The sequence below is a fragment of the Artemia sp. Qi Xiang Cuo genome, chromosome 3 (assembly GCF_049724085.1).
Source record: "Artemia sp. Qi Xiang Cuo chromosome 3, ASM4972408v1, whole genome shotgun sequence".
Taxonomy (NCBI): domain Eukaryota; kingdom Metazoa; phylum Arthropoda; class Branchiopoda; order Anostraca; family Artemiidae; genus Artemia; species Artemia sp. Qi Xiang Cuo.
The window spans coordinates 47,156,357-47,181,981 of NC_142796.1; the positions used below are offsets into that span (position 1 = coordinate 47,156,357).

Genomic DNA, 25,625 nt, shown 5'->3' on the forward strand with positions numbered 1-25,625 from the left:
AGACCTACTGGTAAATTGGATCCACCAATTTTTGATGGGTAGGGAGGTCCAGGCCTCCCTGGGGGGCTCCTTCTCAGAGTTTAAGAGGAAAGCATTTGACATTTGGACTCCCTCAAGGGGCTGTTCTAAGTCCACTTCGCTTCTCAGTTTATTGTCATGATATAAGCCTGGAAAATGTTCTTGGAGCAGAGCTCTTTCTGTGTGCTGATGATATTGCTGTTGCAGTTGTGGGGAGAGACCCTGTATGCTTACAGTCAGCCTCTCAAAAAGCTGTAGATATGCTATCAATTTGGGTAAAAAGTAATAATATGGTCTTCTCAAACCATAAGTCAGTTAGTGTGTTTTTCCACAAAATGCATAACCTGGATGCTTTCAAACCACTGATGAAACTGAATGGACATGGGATTGTGGTTGAAGAACATGCAAGCTTTCAGGGAGTTGTATTCGACAAGAACCTGACATTGAAAAGCTATCTGGATGAGCTGATTGGCGATCTTAACCAACGGGAAAACTTCATTAATGCTCTCTGCCTTGGAAGAAGAGGAGCCCCTACAGCCTTTGCTACAACTATTGTCAAGCCAGTGGTGATATCCAAGATAGACTATGGATCATTTATATATGGATCCGCCAAGAAATGTCTCCTGAAGAAACTTGACACAACCCTCCAAGCAATCTTATAAAGAGCCCTTGGCTGTCTAAAATCAACTCCTATTGCAGCTATGTACTGTGAAGTGGGGATCTAGTCCTTTCACTCCAGAAAATATCTCCTTGCAAGATATTTTGGAAAGAAGATAAGACTCAATAACCACATTATCTACAAAGGAATCATTAGCCACCACAACCCTGATGTCCGCTACAAACCAACAGAGATGCCCTCTTTTCAGAGATTCCTTTGCCTTCCTGGCATGGAAGAGTTCATAGAGAATGGCAGGCTGACTGTTAATTTGGATGATGATTCTCCCAGCGCCTCCAAAGGAATTGGGGAATTGATTATTCCTAAGATCAGCATTGGAAAAAAGGAGGACCTCCCCCAAGCAGTGATGAAAATCATATTCCTGGGAAAGTTGGCAGAATACCAGGACTACATCCAAGTTTACACAGATGGCTCAAAGACAGAATCAAAATGCAACTGTGCAGTAGTTATACCCTCCCAGGGCCTGTCTCTTTCCTACCATTTACCCCCCTACCTGACAATTTTCTCTGCAGAACTTATGGCAATTAAGTTTTCTCTTCAAGCCATAGCAAGCCAAACAGAGACCAAACATCAGAAATATATTGTCTGCACTGATTCACTGTCAGCTCTGGATTACCTTTCACACCAGCAACACCAAGCAAGAAATGTTGCCACGGAGATTGAAAATCTGGCTACACAACTTGCAAGAAAGGGTATATCAGTCCTATTTATATGGGTTCCAGCACACTGTGGCATAACAGGAAATGAACTAGCAGACCAGGCTTCAAAACAAGCCTCCCATCTGGGTCTCATCTCTCAAACCCCTATTACTGATCCTGAATTCCTGTCTTCAATCAGTTCAAAAATTTTGGAGGAAGAAGACGCTTGGCTCCGTTCTTTCCATACCCAGCTCCTGGATCTGTATAATGACAAGCAGCCGTCAAAAGAAATGTACCTCTCATCTTGCATCCTTTCAACTTGTCTCTTTCGCCTTAGATGTGGCCATGCAAGCACAAAATCAACACTTTTCCATTGGAAAATGACCCCTTCCCCCAACTGCGACACATGTGGAGTGTGCGAAGACATGCGTCACATCATCTTCAACTGTAGAAAATATGAAAAGGAGAGGGAAATACTAAGGAGTTGCTGTGAGAAGGCATTTAAGGCATTAACAATGCGCTCTGTTCTAGGCCATCATACATATCCTCCTTGGGCTAGACGACTAAGCACAAACATTTTAAGTAGTTGTGTTAAGACTACTGGTTTGGTTCATTCCCTTTAAGATTATTTTCTTTTTTTACACCCTTATATTAGCTCATTTTAGAGTCATCACATTACTTTTTATCTATGTTTTATTAGCTTTTTTTTTAGTTGGCGTATGTGACAGGAATGATGTATATTGGCATTATTTATTTAATTGTGTCGTAATTGTATTTTAATTGCTTTATGACAATGCAGTGCTGAATTACTCTGATTCTTGTTTTTCAAAGCGGGCATTTCCTACAGGTGAATGACCCCCTACCAATAGCACAATAAGTGATACCTGATCCGGCTCAATGAATATTGGCTGAAGTGGCACCCAATCAAGCTAGTAATTACAGAAGGCACAGAATAAGCGAGTGAAACGTAAGCATATGACCTATTGGTCGAACGTTTCAAACCCTAAACAACAACAACATCACTACAGTAATTTTACTGCTTTGGAAGTTCCCTGTGGTGTTACTTGCTTTGATTGAAAACCTTGCTGACACAGGGCAAACAAAATTTCCTTGTCTTTTCAACCAAATTTCATAGTCAAGCCACAAATTTTTAATAGCTCTCAATGGTAGCTAGTATCCACAAAGAATTCACTAATAGGCCAATAAAAGAATTCACTTTGTCTTTGAAACAGTCAGCTGACACTGAGGCTCGCAAAATGATTTTAAGGTATCAAACCTCCTTAAGTGAAAAAAATAGAAATTGGTGGTGTAAACAACCAGAAAATAAAGGAAAAAACAAAGAAAGCATAGCTAACCAATTACATCTTTTCTCTCATTTGCTGTTAATTCTTAATTTAAGAGTTTTCTTAATGCTATCACAAGGGCCAGGGTTACCACACACTGATTAATCATTAGTTTTAGTAAATTATTTTTCATCTTAGAGGTGGTTTTTTCTTATAATGATAACAAAATAAAAAGACAGAAAAAAAACACAAGAAAATAGAACCTGTGGTTAACTTCTAATCTTGGAAAGCCTTTTCTAATTTTCAAATCTAACTTATTTTCAACAGCTAAATTTGATGAAATTTAACAAAACTGATAGTCTTTTTGATTCAAAAACTGACATTGTTTTCTGAAATTACAATACGAACCAATGTAAAAAAAAAAATATCACTGGTCTACTGATAAGCTCAAAACTTTCCAATGGATTCCAAAGAACAATTAAATATAGATACAATGATGTTAAGATAGCCTAATTTGAAAGTGGATTTTTGTCTTGCACCTGTGGTAATTTTTTGACTATAGAGTACCTTAATGTTTTAAAACCTTGGCTATTACACAACCATATCTAATTTTGAAGGAATCAATAAGCTATTTGGGGTATATTTGACAATCTAAAAGAAATTATATACCTTCATATGATGGCTTAAAGATGCTTTTTCTCTTGGACCAAAATCTCCCACAACAGTAAAACCATGCTGCAAATCAGAATTGGCAATCTGTAGAACACATTTGTCAAAACTATCAGCATGTTCAGCAATGTCTAATTCAACAGGACTTTGAATTGGTACTAAAAAAAAAGAACAGTAATATTGGATTTATCATGCAACCTTGTTTAACACTGAAGAGTAACTGATGGCATTATTAGTTTTATTAGCATTTTGTACAAAGCTTTTCAATTAGCATGGATTTATTTGCTTCAGCTTTGTTATTTTTTCCACTGCAAAAATTGTTCCAACCTTGCTGCTAAACAGATTCTGTGATGCCCATGGAAAAAAAAGACCTAACTATAGAGGCTTCAGATCAGGGACAGGACACTCTGTCTGGACTTTCACTTTAAGACCAATACTAAAGCATGGGTTTAGAATCCAATAGGAGACAATCTAAAGTCGCACTGCCTTCACCACAGTCCAGTCTAGAGGCCTTCACCAGGGCAAGGTTTAAACAATACAAAGCACAATGCATGCAAATGGCAATTGGGTAATGCTTTTATATCTCTGCTTGAGCGCCCTTGTATAAAACCAGAAATGCTTGCACAAACCTTTGATGGAGGCTATACTTTTTACAACCTCCATCCAAAACAATTCTAACTAACCGATTCATGTCTAATCCAAACTCTGAGTAGAGTTGGATAATTCACTTTGCAAGACATAGACCAGTCAAGTAATTCGCAGTGTCAAAGTATAAAAAAAATTTCTTTTATTTGATGATCATCATACAAACAGATCACAAGAACAAGCTGTTCTTTTAAAGTCACATCACTGATATCATCAGCCAATATTGAAAAACACTTTTCACTCTGTTCAAAATTCCGCCTAAATGGCGATGCCTACACTATTGACAATATCCTTCTGCAGTAGAGGAGATACATATTTTGCACTAATAGTGGATGATTCAAAATGTTCCAAAATTTTTCGTTTCCACAATCCACACTAAATCACAACAACCCTCTCAATACCTCTTCATTTTCAAAAGTTTTTGCAAGGAAATTACTTATTTCACAAGGACACCACAGGGCTAATTCATGAAAACAAAAAATAGAATAGCCTGGACAATTGGTCCTACCATTTCTTGGTTTTTATCCTTTTCTCATGATCTTGCAAATTCAATTGCTGGTCAATTGGAATGCTTTTCTTTCTTGTACATTGATAAATATCATAAATTTTTGTACTGCAGGAACATGATACTGTCTTTCATTATGATAAATGAAGCCAACAAGAGCATCTTTATGGTCAGTATGGCTTCGAAATTAAGCATCCAAGCATCTGATGTGAGCCATTACTGGTCTAAGATTCTGGAAATAGGAAGCAGTGTTTATAGAACGCAGCTTTTTTGAAGGGCTGAGCACTAACCATGAATATTTTGAAGCAATATGCTTTGAAAATGACAACACTTTGTAACTATGCCCTTGACATTCTGGTTAACTATCTCAGGAAATTCAAATTCCTTTCCTGATTTCTAGTGCCTACGCATTAAGTCCAACTTTCGAGCATCAGAAATCTGGTCACAATAATCAAAAGCCTCTAGGCTAATGTCAAGCAAGTTGATAATGGGTTCAATGACTGAGGTGTCTTCTCAATGTTGGTCTATTTCATGAAAGGGTTTATTAATGCTTTGGCTTAAAATTATTCTAATAGCTTATGCAAACTAACTTGAAAAGTTAGTTTAATTTACAAACTTTTTAATTAATGCTTTTAAATATTTTTTAGAAATTGATGCACAAAGCAGAATATTTTTCAATTTGATGATCAATAGGCGTTTTGTGTTGCTCTGTAAATCAACATTAGTCAGGTTTTTTTGTTTCAAAATGGCCACAGGCCTTCCTTCTATGTCCTCTCCCCTTTCTGTTAATTTGGCTGTTTTTTGCTGTTTTTTTTTTACATAGGGGTTGTGATGCCTTTGCAGCATAATGATAGAATTGATGAAAAATAAGAAACATCTTATCTTCCCTATCAATTGAATGACCAAGAAAACATTAGTTTTGCTCTCAGCAGAATCAACCTAAATTAAGATCTTAATATATTAACTTTAGTTTCACTTTTCATAGGCATGCTTGTAGCAAGGTTCATCAGTATCCCACAGTTTGGCAAAAAGGGCCAAGTACAAAAATGGCATGAAGCAATATTAAAGAAAGAATATGTTCATTTAGCTATAGTGGAGTTTTTGTTCTGTCATTGTCAAGCAAACTTCAAAAGGTTTGATTTTCGTTGGTTTCTTTTTTCTTTTCTGTTTTAGCACTGATGACGACTTGGCAAAGGTCCTTGTCAAAATATTTGCTTATTTCTTCATCTTCATGGTTCGCCACTGGCTGACAAAATCCTTGTTTTTTCACCTTTTTTTTATTTTGTTATTTTCTTTTCCCTCTGAGTTTCATTTGTTGTGTATAGCCAGTGTGGTCTTAGAATGTATTTACGTCAAGCTTACAATGAGGTTATAGCAATGAGTGGGGTACTACAGATAACTTTACTAGGTCCAACCCTTTTCATGATGTACATCAACAACATTTCCAATCATTTGGACAATAATATGTATTTTTTCACAGATGATGACAAAGTTTTGGCATTGCAAACCCACAGAACATCAAACGCAACATAGATGGACTACAGGATTGGACTCAAGACTGGCTTCTTCAACTCAATACAACAAAATTCTGTATTTTGCACATTAGATCCAACAGCCCAATGGCTACCTACTCGATTTTCATTCCCATCACTAAAATAAGGGAACATCTAGAGAATAGAAAGGGACCCTGGTATTGTCAACAACAAGTTGAGGTCTTACAGCCACATTCAGAATGTTTTTTCCCAAGCAAATTTAATCATTGGCCTACTGAAACAGACTGTCAGTAGCTGAGAGGCAACAATATTCCTAAAAGTGCATAAAGCTCTTGTAAGACCCTATCCTAATTTTGGCATGTGCCTTGCTGGTTCCTCTTACTGGCTAGATGTAAGGCTCATTAAAACTGTTCAGAGGCAAGCAACAAAGCACATGAAAAGCCAAAAATCAGCTTCATATGAGGACCACCTCAAGTAGCTTAAGCTACCTACCCTTGTCTACAGACACATGCATAGTGATATGATGCTGACTTACAAACTTCAAAAGAAAAATTAACATCTTCATTGGCTGCTATAGTACCAGCCATCATCACAAAAGAGGACACTCCAAGAAGCTACCAAAATTAAGCTCCAAATCAAGAATCCATCAAATGTACTTCTCAAGAAGATTCATAAACCGCTGGAATCAATTGAAGGACTCAACTGTCAGCACTCCATCCATCCAGTCTTTCAAAAACCAACTTGAAAGGGAGTGAGAGAAGAGGTAGTGCAGATTAAATTTGGAGTCATCAACTCAAGAGCCCTACAGGTCTGGAGGAGCTTAAAGCTCTCAAATGGATTAAGGTGATTGCCAAGTGTGGGAAACCATGCTGTGACCAAGCTGGTTCCAGGAATGCACAAAGCCTCCATTCATACCAGAGGACCCATGGACTTCTTGCTGTCCTGTTCTGAGTGAGCTTAAGCACTTTGTGTAGACTTGATAAGATGTCTTTGTCCCTGTCCTACACTGGATATGGAACCATTGCTTTTTCTGAGGAAATTATAATTTCAATGATTTAAAGAGCATGAAAATTGCAACTTGGAATGTTACAACATTAAGAAATAACTATTGTATCTACATTTTGACTGACAAATTCAGACATTTTGAACTGGACTCATTAGTTTTAGAAACTCATAGGAAACAGAAAATTGGGTGATATAAAATTTAATTACTCAGGCAGGAAGGATGGGATGCACAACCAGGGAGTATGGCTCCTGATGAATAAGGAAGCTGCTAATACTTGTCTAGGCTATGTATTTTATTTTTATAGTAGAGTAACTTTTATTTACAACAACAAAAAAACACTGTAAATAAATGAAAATGCAAAGGCCTTATGGCATAGTTAAACAAATTACCTGTTACAAAAAAAATGAATAAAACATCATACAGAATACATTTTTAATAATTTTAAAGGCTAAATCTTATACAAAATAAAACAAAAGAAACAATAACAACCTGACACTACTTCTTCACAAAATGAAACACAAAAATAACCTGACCCTATAATGCTACAACATTACAGAATACTATTGATAACAGAATGCTAGTTGCTCATGTTGCAACTAAAAAAATGCAGGGTATCAGTCTTAGTAGTTTGTACCCCTGTAGAAGTGATTGATGGAGATAATAGCAACTTGGATAAATTTTACAAACAGCCACAGGAACAAATAGATTGGATCCCACAGAGAAATATAGTATTTTTATAAGGGGATTTTAATACCCTGGATGGTAGACATAGGGATAGATGGTATCCAAGCCTAGCTGGATTTGGTGTTGGAAAAGAAAACAGTAATGAAAAGAAAAGACAAAGGACCAAAAGTTAATATAATACTAATATGATCATAAGACCACTAACCGTATTGATTATGTAATTATAAACCAAAGACTGGCAGGATCAGTGTATGTAGGGGTGCTGTTTTGATATTAAAAGTAAAAATCACCATCTAGTAGCACCTAGGGTTAATCTGAAGCTAAAATTTAGTAAAACTAACAACCTTCTTGGAAGCTGTGACATTGGTAGACTCTAGGATGAGAATTTGAAAGAAACTTTTTGGGAACAGTTGAATACTAAACTGGAGTCTAAAATTTGACATGTAGAAGATAGATGGAATAATTTTTGGTAAATGGTTTGAGAAGTTGCTGATGGTGTCTTAGGGAAGAAAGTTAGAAAGGCAGCAAAGAATATTGGTGAAAATATTTTATGCTTAATAGAGCCTTGGAGAGGATAGTGCAAAAATTATTTGAGTGAAAATTCATAAAAAAAATAAAATAAAAGGAATGTAAAGAAAGTGACTAAAGCATACAAATATTATTTAAGAAGGTGTGAAGTGAATGACATGGATAAAATTTCCGAAGATAAGGAAGATACAGCCAGATGGCAGAATAGTGAAATATTTTACTGACATGGTAATAAATTGAGAGAGAATGGTCAGTTTCGACTTGTCCCAGTGGAAGATAAGAATGGGGCCACAATTTGTGACAAAGAAAGAGTTAAAGAGAGATAAGTAGAACAATTTGATAAAATACTAAACCAGGACAGAATTACAGGAAAAGATATTGAGCAAAATGAAAAAGTTTGTGACACCTTGGATCTGAAGGAAGATTTATTTTTTGGGGAACAGTTAGTGATAATACTAAAAGGATCAAAAATATTAAGGCTCAAGGTGCTGATAGTGTGGTGAATTAGTTTTTTAACTATGGTGGTTATGAGGTCAGAGATAAGTTACTGAAGATTACTGACAAAGTTTTAAGAGAAAAACAGTGTAATTTTAGGAATGGGAGATGGTGCATCAACCAGATTTTCACTCTTAAATTAAGCATTGAGAAGTGCCTGAGTAAACAAACCACTTTAGAACTCAGTTTCATACAAAATGACCAAGTGTTTCATTCAATTGATAGAAGAGCTTTAGCTAGCTTGTCCTTGGGTAGTATAGTCTACCAGATAAATATATTAAATGGATTAGTGTTTTGTACAAGAATAACATTGGAGCAGTTAAGGTAGTTAATGAGGTTTGTAACTGGTTTCACAAAAAAGAATCAATGGATAAGGTTTATATTAACAAACTATTCAGGTAGCTGAGAAATAAACTTACCTTATTGCTTGTGCATTTTATGGTACCCATGAAAGAAGTCAAGTTTGGTTAATGCTAATGAAATATAATAGAATAGGATGGATATATAATAGTTTAGAAACACATTTGGGCTATATATTTGCACATTAGGGGAGGGGGGAGGGGTAGGTGGTAAAGCACATTATATATTAAATACCTAACCTAGGTACCCTCTCCCCACCCCCTACATCCCAAAAAACAACAATTTAAGTATTGTAAACTCAATGAAAACCACACTTTGCTTTCCATTTTTCTATACAAATACCTATTTGGCAGGTATCCATTAGTAGTTCCTTGTACAATATATAGCAGTGGGTACCATAAAGTGCACAAGAACCCTTATGTCTACAGTCAGAATTGTATCCTGACTCTTAATTTAACATGTTTGCATTGGAAATGAGCTTTACCCCCACCCCTATATATACTAATTCAAAGTATATATTTGCACATTAGGAGGGGGGGGGGGGTAAAGTTCAAACTTACCCTTATAGTTAAAATTACATCCTTAATCCAAATTTAACATTCATTTGCATCAGCAATGAGGTTTTCACCACCACCACCTCCCCCCCCCCCTAATGTGCAAATATATACCCTGAATTGGTATATATAGGGGTGGGGACACAGTTCATTTCCAATTTGATAAAATACTAAACCAGGACAGAATTACAAAAGTTTGTGACACCTTGGATCTAAAGAAAGATTTAGTTTTTGGGGAACAGTTAGTGATAATACTAAAAAGATCAAAAATATTAAGGCTCAAGGTGCTGATAGTGTGGTGAATCAATTTTTTAACCATGGTGGTTATGAGGTCAGGGATAAGTTACTGAAGATTACTGACAAAGTTTTAAGAGAAAAACAGTGTAATTTTAGGAATGGGAGATGGTGCATCAACCAGATTTTCATCATGCTATATATTTGCACATTAGGGGGGGTGGGGGGGTAAAGCACATTATATATTAAATAGATAACCTAACCTAGGTACCTCCCCCCCCCCTGCACCCCAAAATCAACAGGTTAAATATTGTAAACACAATGAAAACCACACTTTGCATTCCATTTCTCTATACAAATACGTGTTTGGCAGGTATCCATTAGTAGTTCCTTGTACAATATATAGCAGTGGGTACCATAAAGTGCACAAGAACCCTTATGTCTACAGTCAGAATTGTATCCTGACTCTTAATTTAACATGTTTGCATTGGAAATGAGCTTTACCCCCACCCCTATATATACTAATTCAAAGTATATATTTGCACATTAGGAGGGGGGTAAAGTTCAAACTTACCTCTATAGTTAAAACTACATCCTTAATCCAAATTTAACATTCATTTGCATCAGCAATGAGGTTTTCACCATCCCCCCCCCCCCTAATGTGCAAATATATACTTGAATTGGTATATATAGGGGTGGGGACACAGTTCATTTCCAACACAAAAGTATGTTAAATTTGGATTCAGGATGCAATTCAGACTATAGAGATAAGTTTATTTCTTAGCTACCTGAATAGTGAAACCTTACCTAAATCAATTGTGGAAGTAAAGCTCTCCTAGACTTAGATTATACTGAGGATTAAAGCTTTTTATATGAAAATGTTAGCAAGATAAATGAATTTTGGGAGCTCAGACTAAGCTGCTAAGACTAGGAACAAGTGAAAATGAAGAAGTTATGCTGGGTAACAATCACTATTATGCAATTTAGATTGCCAATTTTATGTTATTTTTAAGGTTAAAGCTATGTTTGTGATAATTCATCCTGTTCCCCCTGATGGTGATAAATATAACCTTAGGATATAGGTAATTATACTGAAAATAGGCTAAAACACAAAGACAATGAGATTTTCACTGCATAATATAGGCCACAACCATGGGCTTAGGCAGCATATTGTCTAGGGGGGGGGGCAGTCAATAGCCTAGTGTGATGGAGTTTTATCAACTGCTTTTTCCAAACCATCTGCTTTTTCAGCCATATCTAATGTAAATTTGAAGGTCTATGGGGGGGGGCAGCTTCCCACCCCCTCTCTACGCCCGTGGCCACAACATAGGCTAGCCTATTTAAGTCAATTGCATTGTAAAACTTCTTTCTGTTATTACTCACATTTTTATCTGATTTAAAGCAGAATTTTATTTCCAATATTCAGCAAAATCACTCAGCTAAATTGAAGGTAAAATTCTACTTTAGTTACTTTTGGCTATCTTGGAAAGAGGTTGGGTTAGGAAAATGAAACTTTCAGGGATGGATGTACATGCTAAGGTTTGTCCCGGGAAGGTACTTTGAAGTACCTACCTCCACTCATCCCCCCTCTATATAATGGTAAATTACTGCGCATTACTAGTTGTTTTTAACTCATATTTCATCCTATATAACTATCATAAATATAAATCACTGCTTACCTTACACAACTTCTGCTTTTAACCTTGTTCATTAAAATATATTCCAAAATCCTATTTAAATCCTAAGCCATTTAATTTTCAACCCATTCCGAATTTCCTTATGGTATATGAAACCAAGTTTGTTGTGATGTCACACTTGTCTTATCAGAAACCCTTACCCTTAAGGGTAGCAGGCACATGCCAAACAACTCTGTTGATAAGACCATTTAAACTGTATTAATTAGGGAAAGGATTTGACAAGAGAGACCAGTAAAAATAACCTAATCCTTTTTAGAGGACAAATTATGTTATGGAAAGATGTTTTTGAAATTCCCCTTCCACCCAAACTTAAAATTTTCTAAAATTCTACTTTAGAAGCTTTTAAAATATTTCTAAAGTACTAAAAAATAGAGTGCTTAAAAACATCAGAATTGACTTCAGAGGACACATTATATCACAGGAAGAGGTTTTTGAAATCACCCTTCCCCCCAAACTCAAAATTTTCTAAAATTCTACTTTAGAAGCTTTTAAAATATTTCTAAAGTACTAAAAGATACAGTGCTAAAAACATCAGAATCGACTTCAGAGGACACATTATATCACGGGAAGACATTTTTAAAATCCCCCTTCCCCCCAATCTCAAAATTTTTCAAAATTCTACTTTAGAAGCTTTTAAAATATTTCTAAAGTACTAAAAGATAGAGTGCTAAAACATCAGAATCGACTTCAGAGGGCACATTATATCACGGGACGAGGTTTTTGAAATCACCCTTCCCCCCAAACTCAAAATTTTCTAAAATTCTACTTTAGAAGCTTTTAAAATATTTCTAAAGTACTAAAAGATACAGTGCTAAAAACATCAGAATCGACTTCAGAGGACACGTTATATCACGGGAAGAGGTTTTTAAAATCCCCCTTCCCCCAAACTCAAAATTTTCTAAAATTCTACTTTAGGAGCTTTTTAAATATTTCTAAAGCGCTAAGACATAGAGTGCTAAAAACATCACCCACTAGTTATGAGAACACGTTATATCACGGTAAGTTGCTTTTAAAATCTCCCTAACTCCAAACTAAAAAATTTATAAAATTATAATTTAGTAGATTTGAATATATTTATTAATCGCTAAGACATATGGCGCTACAAACATCAGAATCAACTTCAGAGGACACGTTATATCACGGGAAGAGGCTTTTAAAATCCCCCTTCCTCCCAAACTCAAAATTTTCTAAAATTCTACTTTAGGAGCTTTTTAAATATTTCTAAAGCGCTAAAACATAGAGTGCTAAAACATCAGAATCGACTTCAGAGGACAATTTATATCATGGGAAGAGGTTTTGAAAATCCTCCCTACCCCCAAATTCAAAAAATTCTACTTTAGAAGGTTTTAAAATATTTCTAAAGCACTAATAGACAGAGCGCTATAAATATCAGAATCGGCTTAAGAAGACATATTATGTTATGGGAAGTAGTTTTTGAAATCCCCCTTCCCCCCTAACTCAAAATTTTCCAAAATTTTACTTTATAAGATTTTAAAATATTTCTAAAGCACTAAGACATAGAGTGCTAAAAAAATCAGAATCGACTTCAGAGGACACGTTATATCACGGGAAGAGGTTTTGAAAATCCCCCTTCCCCCCAAACTCAAAATTTCCCAAAGTTCTACTTTAGAAGCTTTTTAAATATTTGTAAAGCGCTAAGACATAGAGCATTACAAACATCAGACTCGACTTTAGGGGTCAATTTATGTCATGGGAAGATATTTTTGAAATCCCCCATCCCCCCAAACTCAAAATTTTCAAAAATTTTTACTTTAGAAACTTGTTTAAATATTTCTAAAGCGCTAAGACATAGAGCAGAATCAACTTTAGAGGACAATTTATGTCATGGGAAGATGTTTCTGAAATCCCCCTTCCCCCCAAACTCAAAATTTCCAAAATTATACTTCAGAAGCTTTTTTAAATATTTCTAAAGCGCTAAGACATAAAACGGTACAAACATCAGAATCAACATTAGAGGGCAATTCATGTCATGGGAAGATGTTTTTGAAATCCCCCTTCCCCCCAAACTCAAAATTTTCCAAAATTCTACTTCTGATGCTTTTTTAAATATTTCTAAAGCGCTAAGAAATATAACGATACAAACAGCAGAATCTACTCTAGAGGATAATTTATGTCATGGGAAGATGTTTCTGAAATCCCCCTTTCTACCAAACTCAAAAATTTACTTCATAATCTTTTTAAATATTTCTAAAGCATTAATAGATATATTGCTAAAAACATCAGAGTCGACTTCAGAGGAGACATTATGTCACGGGAAGAGGTTATTAAAATCCCCCTTACCCCCAAACTGGAAAATTTACAAAATTCTACTTCACAAGCTTTTTAAATATTTTAATACCGCAAAAAGATAGAGAAATACAAATATCAGACATAACTTCACATGACAATTTATATTGCTGAGAGATGTTTTTGAAATCCTCCTTCCCGCCAAACTAAAAATTTTCTAAATTTATACTTTAGATGAGTTTTTTAATACTACTAAAGCGCAAAGACATAGAACGTTACAAACATCAGAATCAAATGTAAAGGACAATTCATGTCACGGTACGAGGTTTTTAAAATCACTCTTCCCCCAAACTCAAAATTTTCCAAAATTCTACTTTAGGAGCTTTTTAAATATTTCTAAAGCGCTAAGACATAGAACGCTACAAAAATCAGAATCGACTTTAGAAGACAATTTGTGTCATGGGAAGATGTTTTTGAAAGCCCCCTCCCCCCAAAATCAAAATGTTCCAAAATTTTACTGTAGAAGCTTTTTAAATATTTTTAAATCGCTTCTAGATAGAGTGCTAAAAAAATTAGAATCACCATTAGATGACATGTTATATCACGGGAAGAGGATTTTAAAATCACCCTTCCCCCCAAACTCAAAAATTTCAAAAATTTTACTTTAGAAGCTTTTTAAATATTTCTAAAGCACTAATAGATAGAGTGCTAAAAACATCAGAATCAACTTCAGAGGACCCGTTATATCACGGGAAGAGGTTTTTGAAATCCCCCTTCCCCCCAAACTCAAAAATTTTCAAAATTCTACTTTAGAAGCTTTTTAAAAATTTCTAAAGCACTAATAGATAGAGTGCTAAAAATATCAGAATCGACTTCAGAGGACAAATTATGCTATGGGAAGATGTTTTTGAAATCCTCCTTCCCCCCAAACTCAAAATTGTCAAAATTCTACTTTAGAATGTTTTAAAATATTTCTAAAACACTAATAGATAGAGCGCTATAAATATCAGAATCAACTTCAGAGGACAAATTATGTTATGGGAAGATATTTTTGAAATCCCCCTTTCCCCCCAAACTCAACATTTTCCAAAATTGTTACTTTAGAAACTTGTTTAAATATTTATAAAGCGCAAAGACATAAAGCATTACAAACATCAGAATCAACTTTAGAAGACAATTTATGTCATGGAAAGATGTTTTTGAAATCCCCCTTCCCCCAAAACTAAAAATTTTCCAAAATTCTACTTTTGAAGCTTTTTAAATATTTCTAAAGCACTAATAGATAGAGTGCTAAAAACATCAGAATCGGCTTCAGAGGACACGTTATATCACGGGAAGAGGTTATTGAAATCCCCCTTCCCCCCAAACTAAAAATTTTCCAAAATTCTACTTTAGAAGCTTTTTGAATATTTCTGAAACACTAATAGATAGAGCACTACAAATTTCAGAATTGACTTCAGAGGACATGTTATATCACGGGAAGAGGTTTTTAAAATCCCCCTTCCCCCCAAACTCAAAATTTTCCAAAATTCTACTTTAGAAGCTTTTTAAATATTTCTAAAGCACTAATAGACAGAGTGCTACAAAAACCAGGCTCGCATTGAGATGACAGATTATTTTGCTAGAAGATGTTTTTGAAGTTCCCCTTCCCCCCAAACTGGAAATTTTCCAAAATTTTACTTTAGAAGCTTTTCTAAATATTTGAAAAGCGCTAAGACACAAAACGTGCAGAAATTATTTTTAAAAAACTACTTTTTTAACGTTACTACGTTTTACTTTAAACAGACTGAGTCACACGTTCGAACAATAAACCGGACAGGGATTAGGAGGTACAGTTGGGGGGCCTGCTGCCCCCCAAACTCCCGCTTTTGCAGCCTTTAGATAAAAAAAAACAAGTTTTTTAAACTGAAAATAAGGAGCAACATTAAAACGTAAAACGAACAGAAATTATTCCGTATATGAAGGGGGCTGCCCCCTATTCAACGCCTCACTCTTTACGCTAATGTTTTTTATTGTTTAAAAAAAATAGTACCTCCTACCCCCTTTATGTTTTAAGGTTCGAACATGTGACTCAACCTAGTTAGACCCCGCCCTCCCCCTCCCCCCACAATCAAATCCCCGTGCAGCTAACCTTTCCACCCTCGAAAGAAAATTTTTATGTAAGTTCCAGCATTTTCTACATATTTTGAATTATGGATGTTAAAAAGAAAAGCAAAATTTTTCAATATTATAGGATCAAGCTATTTGAATATGTTTTATGTGGTTACTCAACTCAAAATGTTAAGGGATTTCCAAAAAAAATAATCAAAACGAATATAGGTTATTTGATACTTGTGCATTATAAATAATCCACCGCTATAGACTGTACAAGGAAACCAGACAAACAGGTATTTGTTAGACAAATGGATCAAAAAGCGTGATTTCTTATTGATCTTAAAATATTTAAACTGATTTTTTTTTGTGTTTAGAAAGAAAAAAATGAACCTAGGCTAGATTGCGTATTTAATATATGCTATAATTTACCCCCACCACCGAATATGAACATATGTTGCCATCAGTTGTTTCTAAAATATTATATTCATACTATTTTATTTTATTTAATTATCAGTAAACCAACTTAAATTATTTAGTGCATGGTGGTAGGTTATTTATAATTCACAAGTACCAATTATTCTATAGTTAAATATTTACTTCCGCCCCCTCTCTCCCCCGCCCTATTGACACTTCAATAAAGTCTTGTAGCTTCAAGAATGAAGATTGCTACACTAAACTATTTGGAAAAAAACATTTGGATTGCTTTAAGAACAAATGGGGTTAGATATCATAAATTGCTATATTTTCTGTTACAACGTTTTAAAAATTAACTAGAAAATAATACCCATAAAAAACAAATTTGTTGGGTTTATAAAGCTCCGATATATGTTTCATGAAATGGTGCATTCTCGAGGAGATTGAATATTTTTTTTGAAATAGTGCTCTGCTAGATATCCTTCCATATGTTCTTCTCTTCTGCCATATTTGGGTATATTTTCTTGAACTTCAAGCCAGTGTCTTTTGATGTTTTGTGTGAGCACCTGTTGCAACGTCAACAAAATTTATGCTGTGGTTGACGTGTAAATGCTAATAGCCCTGGCTAGCCAGGCAATCGTAGGCCCTCCAACAGTCACTGATAATTGTTGTCCCTGGCAGGATTCGGTTTTGGATAATTCCCAACAACGTGGCACTACTTCTATCCGGCACAAAAACCATGAATGAATTACCAGTTCCTTGCTCTATTCCACCAAACACCCAAGCATCCGCGACAATCCAACCACGATTAAATTTACGCTACCCAAATTTGGCTTCATCTATCTCAACAATGACTCCTTTTCCTCCCAAAGGAGCGGAGTTTGAATGACATACGTACATACAAACCTCTCAAAGGTGTACATACAAAGGTTTTTTTTACAACAAATAACATTTTTGATCATGAAATTCTCCCTTAGAGGCAGTATTTGAAGCCAAATCATCAAAAAACAGAAATTTTTTAGCAGAGAAAGGTGTGAACCAGCCATCCATGTTTTGTCATAGACCGATTTTGAAAAATCACACTTTACCTGAGAATATTTGCAGCCACCTCGGATAGGTATAAGCCTATACTTCTGATAACAAAACGAATTTCTATATTTTATGCAAATCTGGCCACAGTTATCACAATTCCTGCTTCTCAATAACATGCTATGGTTATAATACAACTCTAAGACTGCCTTGACAGTAGAAAATTGAATCATTTTGCTTGTTTAGTCCCAGGTTGCAGAAATTTAACTTTGGCAGAAACCGTAATGCTTTTGAGTCGGCACTGATGTCTGTTCAAAAAAAAAAACTTAAATGAAAGATTACATTTACTTTATAAAATGTTGCTCTTTTTTTTTTTTTAGTTAACAACATTTCCAGATACCTCGCTGTTCTTCTGTAATTTTTTAGTGGCCCTATTAGGCTACCTAGAAATAATTATTTTCTGACTTCAAACTGTCCAAATACTTTACCCCCCGGGGAAAATACCCTCCCCCATGGAAAAGAAGGCTAGAACTTTACAAAATTTTGAGTTTGGGGGGAAGGGGGATTTCAAAAACTTCTTCCCATAATATAATTTGGTCTCTAAAGTCGATTATTACGTTTGTAGCGCTCTTTGTCTTAGCGCTTCACAAATATTTGAAAATATTCTATACTAGAATTTTTGAAAATTTTGAGTGTGGGGTGAAGGGGGCTTTCCAAATCTTCTTCAAATAAGATAATTTGGTCTCTAAAGTCGATTCTGATGTTTGTTGCGCTATAGGTATTATTAATTTACAAATATTTAAAAAGCTTCTAAAGTAGAATTTTGAGTTTGGGGGGAAGGGGGGTTTCAAAAAAATCTTCCCATGACATAAATTGTCCTCTAAAGTCGATTCTGATGTTTGTAGCGCTCTATCTATTAGTGCTTTTGAAATATTTAAAAAGCTTCTAAAGTACAACTTTGGAAAATTTTGAGTTTGGGGGGAAGGGGAATTTCAAAAACATCTTCCCATGACACAAATTGTCCTCTAAAGTCGATTCTGCTGTTTGTAGCGCTATATGTCTTAGTGCTTTACAAATATTTAAAAAAGCTTCTGAAGTAGAATTTTGGAAAATTTTGAGTTTGGGGGGAAGGGGGATTTAAAAAACATATTCCCATAACACAAATTGTCCTCTGAAGTGGATTCTGTTTTTTGTAGCACTCTTATCTATTAGTGCTTTAGAAATATGTTAAAAGCTTCTAAAGTTGAATTTTGGACAATTTTGAGTTTGGGGGGAAGGGGGATTTTAATAACCTCTTCCCGTGATATAACGTCTCCTCTGAAGTCGATTCTGATGTTTTTAGCACTCTATCTATTAGTGCTTTAGAAATATTTTAAAAGCTTCTAAAGTAGAATTTTGGAAAATTTTGAGTTTGGGGGGAAGGGGGATTTTAAAAACCTCTTCCTGTGACATAACCTCTCCTCTGAAGTTGATTCTGATGTTTTTAGCACTCTATCTTTTAGTACTTTAGAAATACTTTAAAAGCTTCTATAGTAGAATTTTAGAAAATTTTGAGTTTGGGTGGAAGAGGGATTTCAAAAACATCTTCCCATGACATAATTTGTCCTCTAATAACAATTAGGTTATTTTTACTGGTCTCTCTTGTCAAATCCTTTCCCTAATTAATACAGTTTAAATGGTCTTATCAACACAGAGGTGTTTGGCATGTGCCTGCTACCCTTAAGGGTAAGGGTTTCTGATAAGGCAAGTGTGACATCACAACAAACCTGGTTTCATATACCATAAAGAAAGTCAGCATGGGTTGAAAATTAAATGTCTTAGGATTTAAATAGGATTTTGGAATATATTTTAATGAACAAGGTCAAAAGCAGAAGTTGTGTAAGGTAAGCAGTGATTTATATTTATTACCTTTATGATAGTAATATAGGATGAAATAGGAGTTAAAAACAACTAGTAATGTGCAGTAATTTACCATTATATAGAGGGGGGGATGAGTGGAGGTAGGTACTTCAAAGTACCTTCCTGGGACAAACCTTAGCATGTACATCCATCCCTGAAAGTTTCATTTTACTAACCCAACCCCTTTCCAAGATAGCCAAAAGTAACTAAAGTAGAATTTTACTAAATTGAATATCTTCATTCAACAGCATGGTCAGTTTTAGAACAGGTCAATCAATGGAAAAAAATTGCATAATTAAGGCAGTGTATGTTTCCATCAGGGGAGTGGATGTTGTACAATTTTAGAGCAATGACTATTATGTTGAGATAGAGCATAGAACAAGGAACCCATTGGTACACTTTTTCTTCTATCTTAGCCTAGTCTTGTAGGCTAGGCTTATTTTTTTAACATAATTATTCAATATTACAGCAATTGATTACAAGATAGCTCAGCTAAATCATGCTCATTAAGGAACCTCATTGACTCATCAACTTTGATAATCTGATGGCATTGTTGACATTTAAGTTTATTTGCTTCCATCTCTCAGAGCAAATAGCGTTTTATTTATTCAAAATATTTGCTTTTTAATAGTATGTCTTTTTAGAGTTGCGGACTATTTTGTGAATGAACATTTCCCCCGAGCATCCAAAAATGTGTCATTTTTAGCCAAAATGTGTCCATCTTCAAAACTCTTAGAGGTTTTTTTTTTACCAGTTGTACTACTGATCAAAAGACACCTTGTAAACCACTTTCAAAGTGGCCAGTTAAGATTAAATATAGCGGTCAGTATGTATGTCTGATAGTGTCTAATTATATTTCAAATCGTAAACAACTATGTGAAATAGTTGACCTGGATTGTTTGAAAATATAATTAATTCGGTGATTGTGAAAGTGTCTAGTAGAGGCTTATCTAAAGAAGGAAAGGGACTTTTCTTTTTTTAGATAAGTATTATAGCATTCGCGGACGTGAATATTACAAGACATTGTTGGAAAGCTGGGGGATTTAATTGCCCCCCCTCCCTTGCGAGTAAGTTTTCGTTTCCTGCTCTTAGTTTTTACCATATTATTTTTGGAAGGGGTTTCACGATAATTTTGGAAATGGCTGAATCAACCGGGATCGCAGCAATCCTTGAAAAATTGTCGCAAATGGATGCCAAATTAAATCAGATTCAAGATGTTGCCAATAGCGTTTCTGCGATCGAATCGGAATAAGCGGCCCTAAAAACTGAGACAGGCAGACGGGATGATGCAATAAGATCCGAAATCGACCAGCTGCGGAACCTACTATTTCAAAAAAAGAAAAGGTCGGAGCAACTTAAAAGAGAAATTGAACAGCAAAACCTGACCATTTATAATTTGAAGTCAGTAAACCCACCTCCAAGTAGTCTAGTAGAAGAAGTTATGGGGGCATAAACCGATATTTACCCCAGCTTAGTTTGACCAGGCGTGATTATAAGGATGAGTTCCACTTGGGAAAAAATAAACCAGGTGCTGTGTACCCTATTTTGGTGAAATTGAATAATTGAGAACTTCGCAACATAATCCTACGTAGTGGCTCAGGCTTTTAAACAAGTTTGATATTTCAGTAGCCCCGGATTATACCTATTTGGAACTTAAATCACGCCAAGAGCTTAAACCAATGCTGAATGAGGGTTTGTCGCGTGGACGAGACGCCAAATTAAGAGGAACACGCCTTTTGATTGAGGGCTAAACATTTTATTCTGACCAAGTCACAGGCAGGGTTGAAATGTTGGCTGCTAAAGCTAGTACTGTGCCCAGATCGCAGACTCAGTAAGTTAACCCCCAAGCCCCGGGAATTCAAAATTCTCAAACTGTAAATTTTGGAGACAGCACTAACAAGAATTTGGCTTGGCCTGACTAAAAGCACAAAATGGTTACTCGTGGGAAAGCAAAGAGGAGATTAGAAACCATCATTAGGCCCGAAGATGCCCGTAAAACTGGAAATCGATGTGTCCGTAAAAACAGCACGGCTGAGAGCTGCGGTGAAACTGCACCAGCCAACAAGGCGAATGGTTTGAATTCATCCCTAAAAGAAGGGGCTGGTGACTCCTCTGAGAATATGAGTGATGACAACGAGGATTAGGACAGGTGTGGCCATATACCTTTGTCTGTATATCGTGAACATTCAAGGTTTTATTGAATAAAAAAACATCATTAGTATTATTGAGGGATCTGGATATATTTTGTGTAGTTGAGTCTTGGCATAATTGTGAGAATGATCTGCAGTGCCCCCCTTTGCATAATTATTCCTTTTATGCAGTGAATAGAAAAGTTTCTAAGAATAATCCGTGTTATGGTGGTGTGATTATGTATTTTGGCAAAAAATCACTTTCTTCTGCAGTGAGACTCGCGATCCAATCAGAGAATATAGTGTGGGGTATATATAAGTGTGCGAGTACTTTTTTAATTTTAGGTTCTGTAAATATAGTACCACAAAATAGTTCTTACTCTTCTGAAGACACATGGACTATACTACATGAAGAAACGCGATTGATTCAATAGAAGTTTCCGGGGGACCGGTTGTAGTAAAGGATTCTAATGCCTATACTTCGAATTTATTAGATATAACTCCTGAATTTTTTTAAGATGATAATGCGGAGGTCCTTCCTGAGGTCTTTGAGATGCCACGGAAAAGTGACGATCAGTCTAGAAGAATGAATATTTTGGGGAGAAATTTATTGGCATACTGCGAGGAGAATGTTTTGCGATTCGTAATGGAAGATTTGGTAAGGACAGAAGTAGAAGTGAGTACACATGCTTTTCCGGGCCAAATCCTAGTGTTATAGATTACACGTTGGTAGGCGTGGAGTTCACTGCCTGTGTCGTGGATTTTGAGGTTTTCCACGTACTGGGATCGGATCATTTTCCTATAAAAATTTCTCTCCAACTTTCTAGAATGTTTAATGTTCCTTCTCTCCCTCATTCTAGCCCTACATCCCGAGCTTAAGCATTAAGGCGGTTACGACGAGGTTAGACTGATGAAGAAACAAAAACGCTGAAAGATAGGTTTTTCTTGGAAGAGATTTTGAATAAGTTAATGGGTTTATGTGAACTCTTTTTGGACACTGAAATAATTACTGGCTGCCCGTCACAACTCCTCCATTAAGAGACTGCTCGGGTCCTGAAACGAATGCCGCCGAAAATGGGTCCTTTTGATAATGATGGCAAACTTAGTAAGTTGTACCTATTTAGCTTATTAAATAAGGTAAAAAATGCCAATGGCCCAGAGCAACGACAAGAATCCAAATCAATGTTTAGATTAGCTATAAAAGAACACAAGGCTTTAGTAAGGAGGAAGAAAGCATTATATGAAATTAAACAACAAGAGAAGTGTTTTCAAGCTTATAGATCGGCCAGTATGAAGGAATTCTGGAAGTATTTACGTGGGCCACGTGACCAATCAAAAATGATCCCAGAAGTTAACTCTTGGCCGACTTATTTTGAAGACCTAAAGAATCGTAGAAACTCAGCTGACCAGGCACCCATCTACCCGCAAGTGTATACTGAGCCGATAGGTGCAGTGGTCAGTGAATTCCCCCTCCCAGGAATTCTTACCAGCTAATTCAGGAAATATCAGAAAGTGAGCTGAAACAATCCATCAAAAGCCACCGTGGAGGATCTTCGCTGGGTATTGAAGGAATTCCGTCAACAATGTATAAGAAATTAATCGGTCCCCTGTTGCCAGTTCTATTAACTTTGTAGGCCTATGATGAGGTCCTGGTTTCATGTAGTTGGCCAACAGCATAGAATATGTCGGTTATAATGCCGTTATTTGAAAAGGGTGACCGGATGAAGTATGATACTTATCGCCCTTTAAAACCGACAATTAGTAAATTTTTGGAAAAGGTTCTAGATGGTAGATTAGGGTTGCGGCTAGAAAAAGAAAATATTGACAGTGAGACCCAAGGAGGATGCCGAAAGGATTATTCAACTACAGATCGTGTATTTATGCTCCAGGTTCTTATTGGAATATATTGCAGGGGAAATGGTAGGCTTTTTGTCGCGTTTTTGGACTTTGAAAAGGCATTTTATAGTATTGATAGACCTATTTTATTCCGTTACCTTGTTAAGATAGGCCTACCCAGGCCTTTTATTATGTTATTAATTAACATGTATGAGATAACTTTATCTGTGGTTTTTATTGTTGAAAAAGGTGTATCTAGGTCACTCAGAGGAGTTCGCCAAGAATGCACATTGTAACCGAAACTTTTTAGTCTGTATATCAATGATTTTGCAGAGTTCCTTGAAATGAGATGGGCCCCAGTTGTATCACTAGCCTATTTTCTTTTTTGCTGTTCGTTGACGACACAGCTTTAGTGGCCAAATCAGCCGAGGAACTCCAAACTCTTCTGAATTTAACTGATTCTTATCTAGAATCGAAGAAGTTGAAGCTGAACGTATCTAAGACGGAGATTGTCATCTTCCAGAGTAGGAAGCCCAATGGATCTCAGGATTTTTGTACTTTACTTATAAAAATGACGCAATAAAAGTGACCTCAAAGTATAAATATCTGGAATTCGTGGTCGCAGCAAATAGGAATTGGACCGATCACATTAAATTGATGATTTCACGTGGTAAGGCAGCTTCTTGTGCTCTACTTCGACAAAAACATATCATGGGAATAAAAAAATATGAAGATAAACAAGTACCTTTTTATGACTAAAGTCCTACCTGCTGCCCATTACGGATGTGAGTTTTGGGGGACTACTACGGTAAAACAACTGGAATCTCTGCAGATTATGTATTTTAAAAGAGCTATAGGCCTCCGAAATAATTTTAGTAGTTTGGTCCTAAAGGGTGATTTGGGTTTGCAGGATCTACGTTATATGAGGACTATACGAATGATTAAGTTTTGGTTACAGGTTACGTGCTTACCTGATAACCGCCTGGTGAAAGCGGCCTACACAGAGATGTTGACTTTTACCAAAAAGGCAGCATGGCCAAAATAAGTTAAAGCACTGTTGAATAATGCTGGTTTATCATGGGCATGGAATGAGAGGCAGGGTCCTCTAGGTAAACCTGGATATTTCCTCGGTAAGTCTACATCGCGCCTTCGGGACCAAGAGATTCAGTTTTGGCTAACGGGTCTGGAGAAGGCTAGTAGCCTGCATTTTTATAGCCAGGTTAAAGATGTGTATGGGGAAGAGTTTGCAGATGAACCTACTGTGGAGAACCCATAAGAATTGGTTGCAGGCGCGGGCAAATTGCATACCACTGTGTAAAGGATACTGGGAGTCTTATGATGAAGATGGCTCAGGAAGTAGGCTGGCCTGCCCCCTCTGTGGGGAGTTTGGGGATGGGATGGACCATTTTCTGAGTAGATGCCAAAGTTTGGCGAATTTTAGGGATAAATTTATTCATGGGGATGTACTGCTGCTACCTGGTTTTTTGGGGGCTACTTCGAGAGACCTAATTATTGCGCTAGGTTGTTTTATAGATAATAGTCTGATGGCACGGAAAGAAGCTGTAGTTTAAATTTGTTGAGTGTTATTGTTCTTTCCTTATTGTTTTGTGTTTATTGGTTTTTGTGTAAATGGCCACTGGTTTTTAAATACACGCATGTATGTGACCAGCCTGAAGTATTAGCCCATCACCCTGGCCATCGGCCTATGTTCAGTAAATTTTGAAGAAAATATCCCTCGCCGATCGCCAAATCTTTCAAATTGATTACAGTGTTGCCAAATTTTGTCTCCTTTAACCTAAGGGACTATTAAAAATACTTTAACACAATTGACCCACAGCAGAGGAGATTCTAAGGAGTCAGACCCTACTTTTTTGGGACTAAACCTTATCTGCTTGACTAGTAGCCCATTTTAATGCCCATTTTTCCCTGATTCATAATATATACGTCTTATCGCGTTTAAAAGTCTTGGATTCAATTTAGTTCCAAAATAAAGTTTTTTTTAAGCAATTCAAAATCCTTGTCTTACAAAAAAGCGGGCGATGGCCTTGCTTTGCCTTGCTCTGGCTTATTATGTCCTATACAGTGCTCTTATGAAGTGAAAAACAATAGGCCTTAGATTTACCACAACATTCAATATTTTCTTCATTGCTACAACTCTTTCTAGGGCGATTTTCTTATCGCCCTAGCCTTAAAATTCCAGCCATAAGGTCAAAGAATGAGAAAAAGTTTCCTATTCATCTCAAAACGTGGAGTACTATCATCAGACGGATGAAACGTTTCAAATGAGCTGTCACTCGCCACAAATCGGAGCACAATCACGATTGACTCACAGTAGAGGAGATCCTAAGGGGTCAGACACTACTTTTTAGGACTACTCTTTGTGACTTTTTCATTTAACCAGGGCAATTTTCTCATCGCCCTAGTCTTAAAATTCTAGCCATAAGGTCAAAGTATGAGAAAAAGGTTCCTATTCTTCTCAAAACACGGAGTTC

At 36.1% G+C, this 25,625-nt stretch overlaps 2 protein-coding genes across 3 annotated transcripts in view; one reads left to right on the plus strand and one right to left on the minus strand.

Moving 5' to 3' along the window:
• Atg6 (Beclin-1-like Atg6) overlaps positions 1-19,772 on the minus strand; it is a 56,113-nt gene extending 36,341 nt beyond the window's left edge. Inside the window, exons 1-2 of one of the 2 annotated variants that reach the window (XM_089086967.1) lie at positions 19,649-19,772; positions 3,285-3,442 (exon numbers count right to left, since the gene is read on the minus strand). In XM_089086967.1, the coding sequence (XP_088943093.1) occupies positions 3,285-3,442; positions 19,649-19,748 (258 nt within the window). In that variant the 5' untranslated portion in view covers positions 19,749-19,772. Of the gene's footprint in view, positions 1-3,284; positions 3,443-19,635 lie in introns of both variants that reach the window. The other variant, XM_089086968.1, reaches the window with a different exon arrangement.
• A 3,207-nt stretch (positions 19,773-22,979) lies between these two features.
• LOC148954191 (uncharacterized) lies at positions 22,980-23,429 on the plus strand. The gene has a single exon (XM_089086198.1). It carries the CDS (start codon positions 22,980-22,982, stop codon positions 23,427-23,429), a length of 450 nt encoding a protein of 149 aa, XP_088942324.1.
• The last annotated feature ends 2,196 nt before the right edge of the window (positions 23,430-25,625 follow it).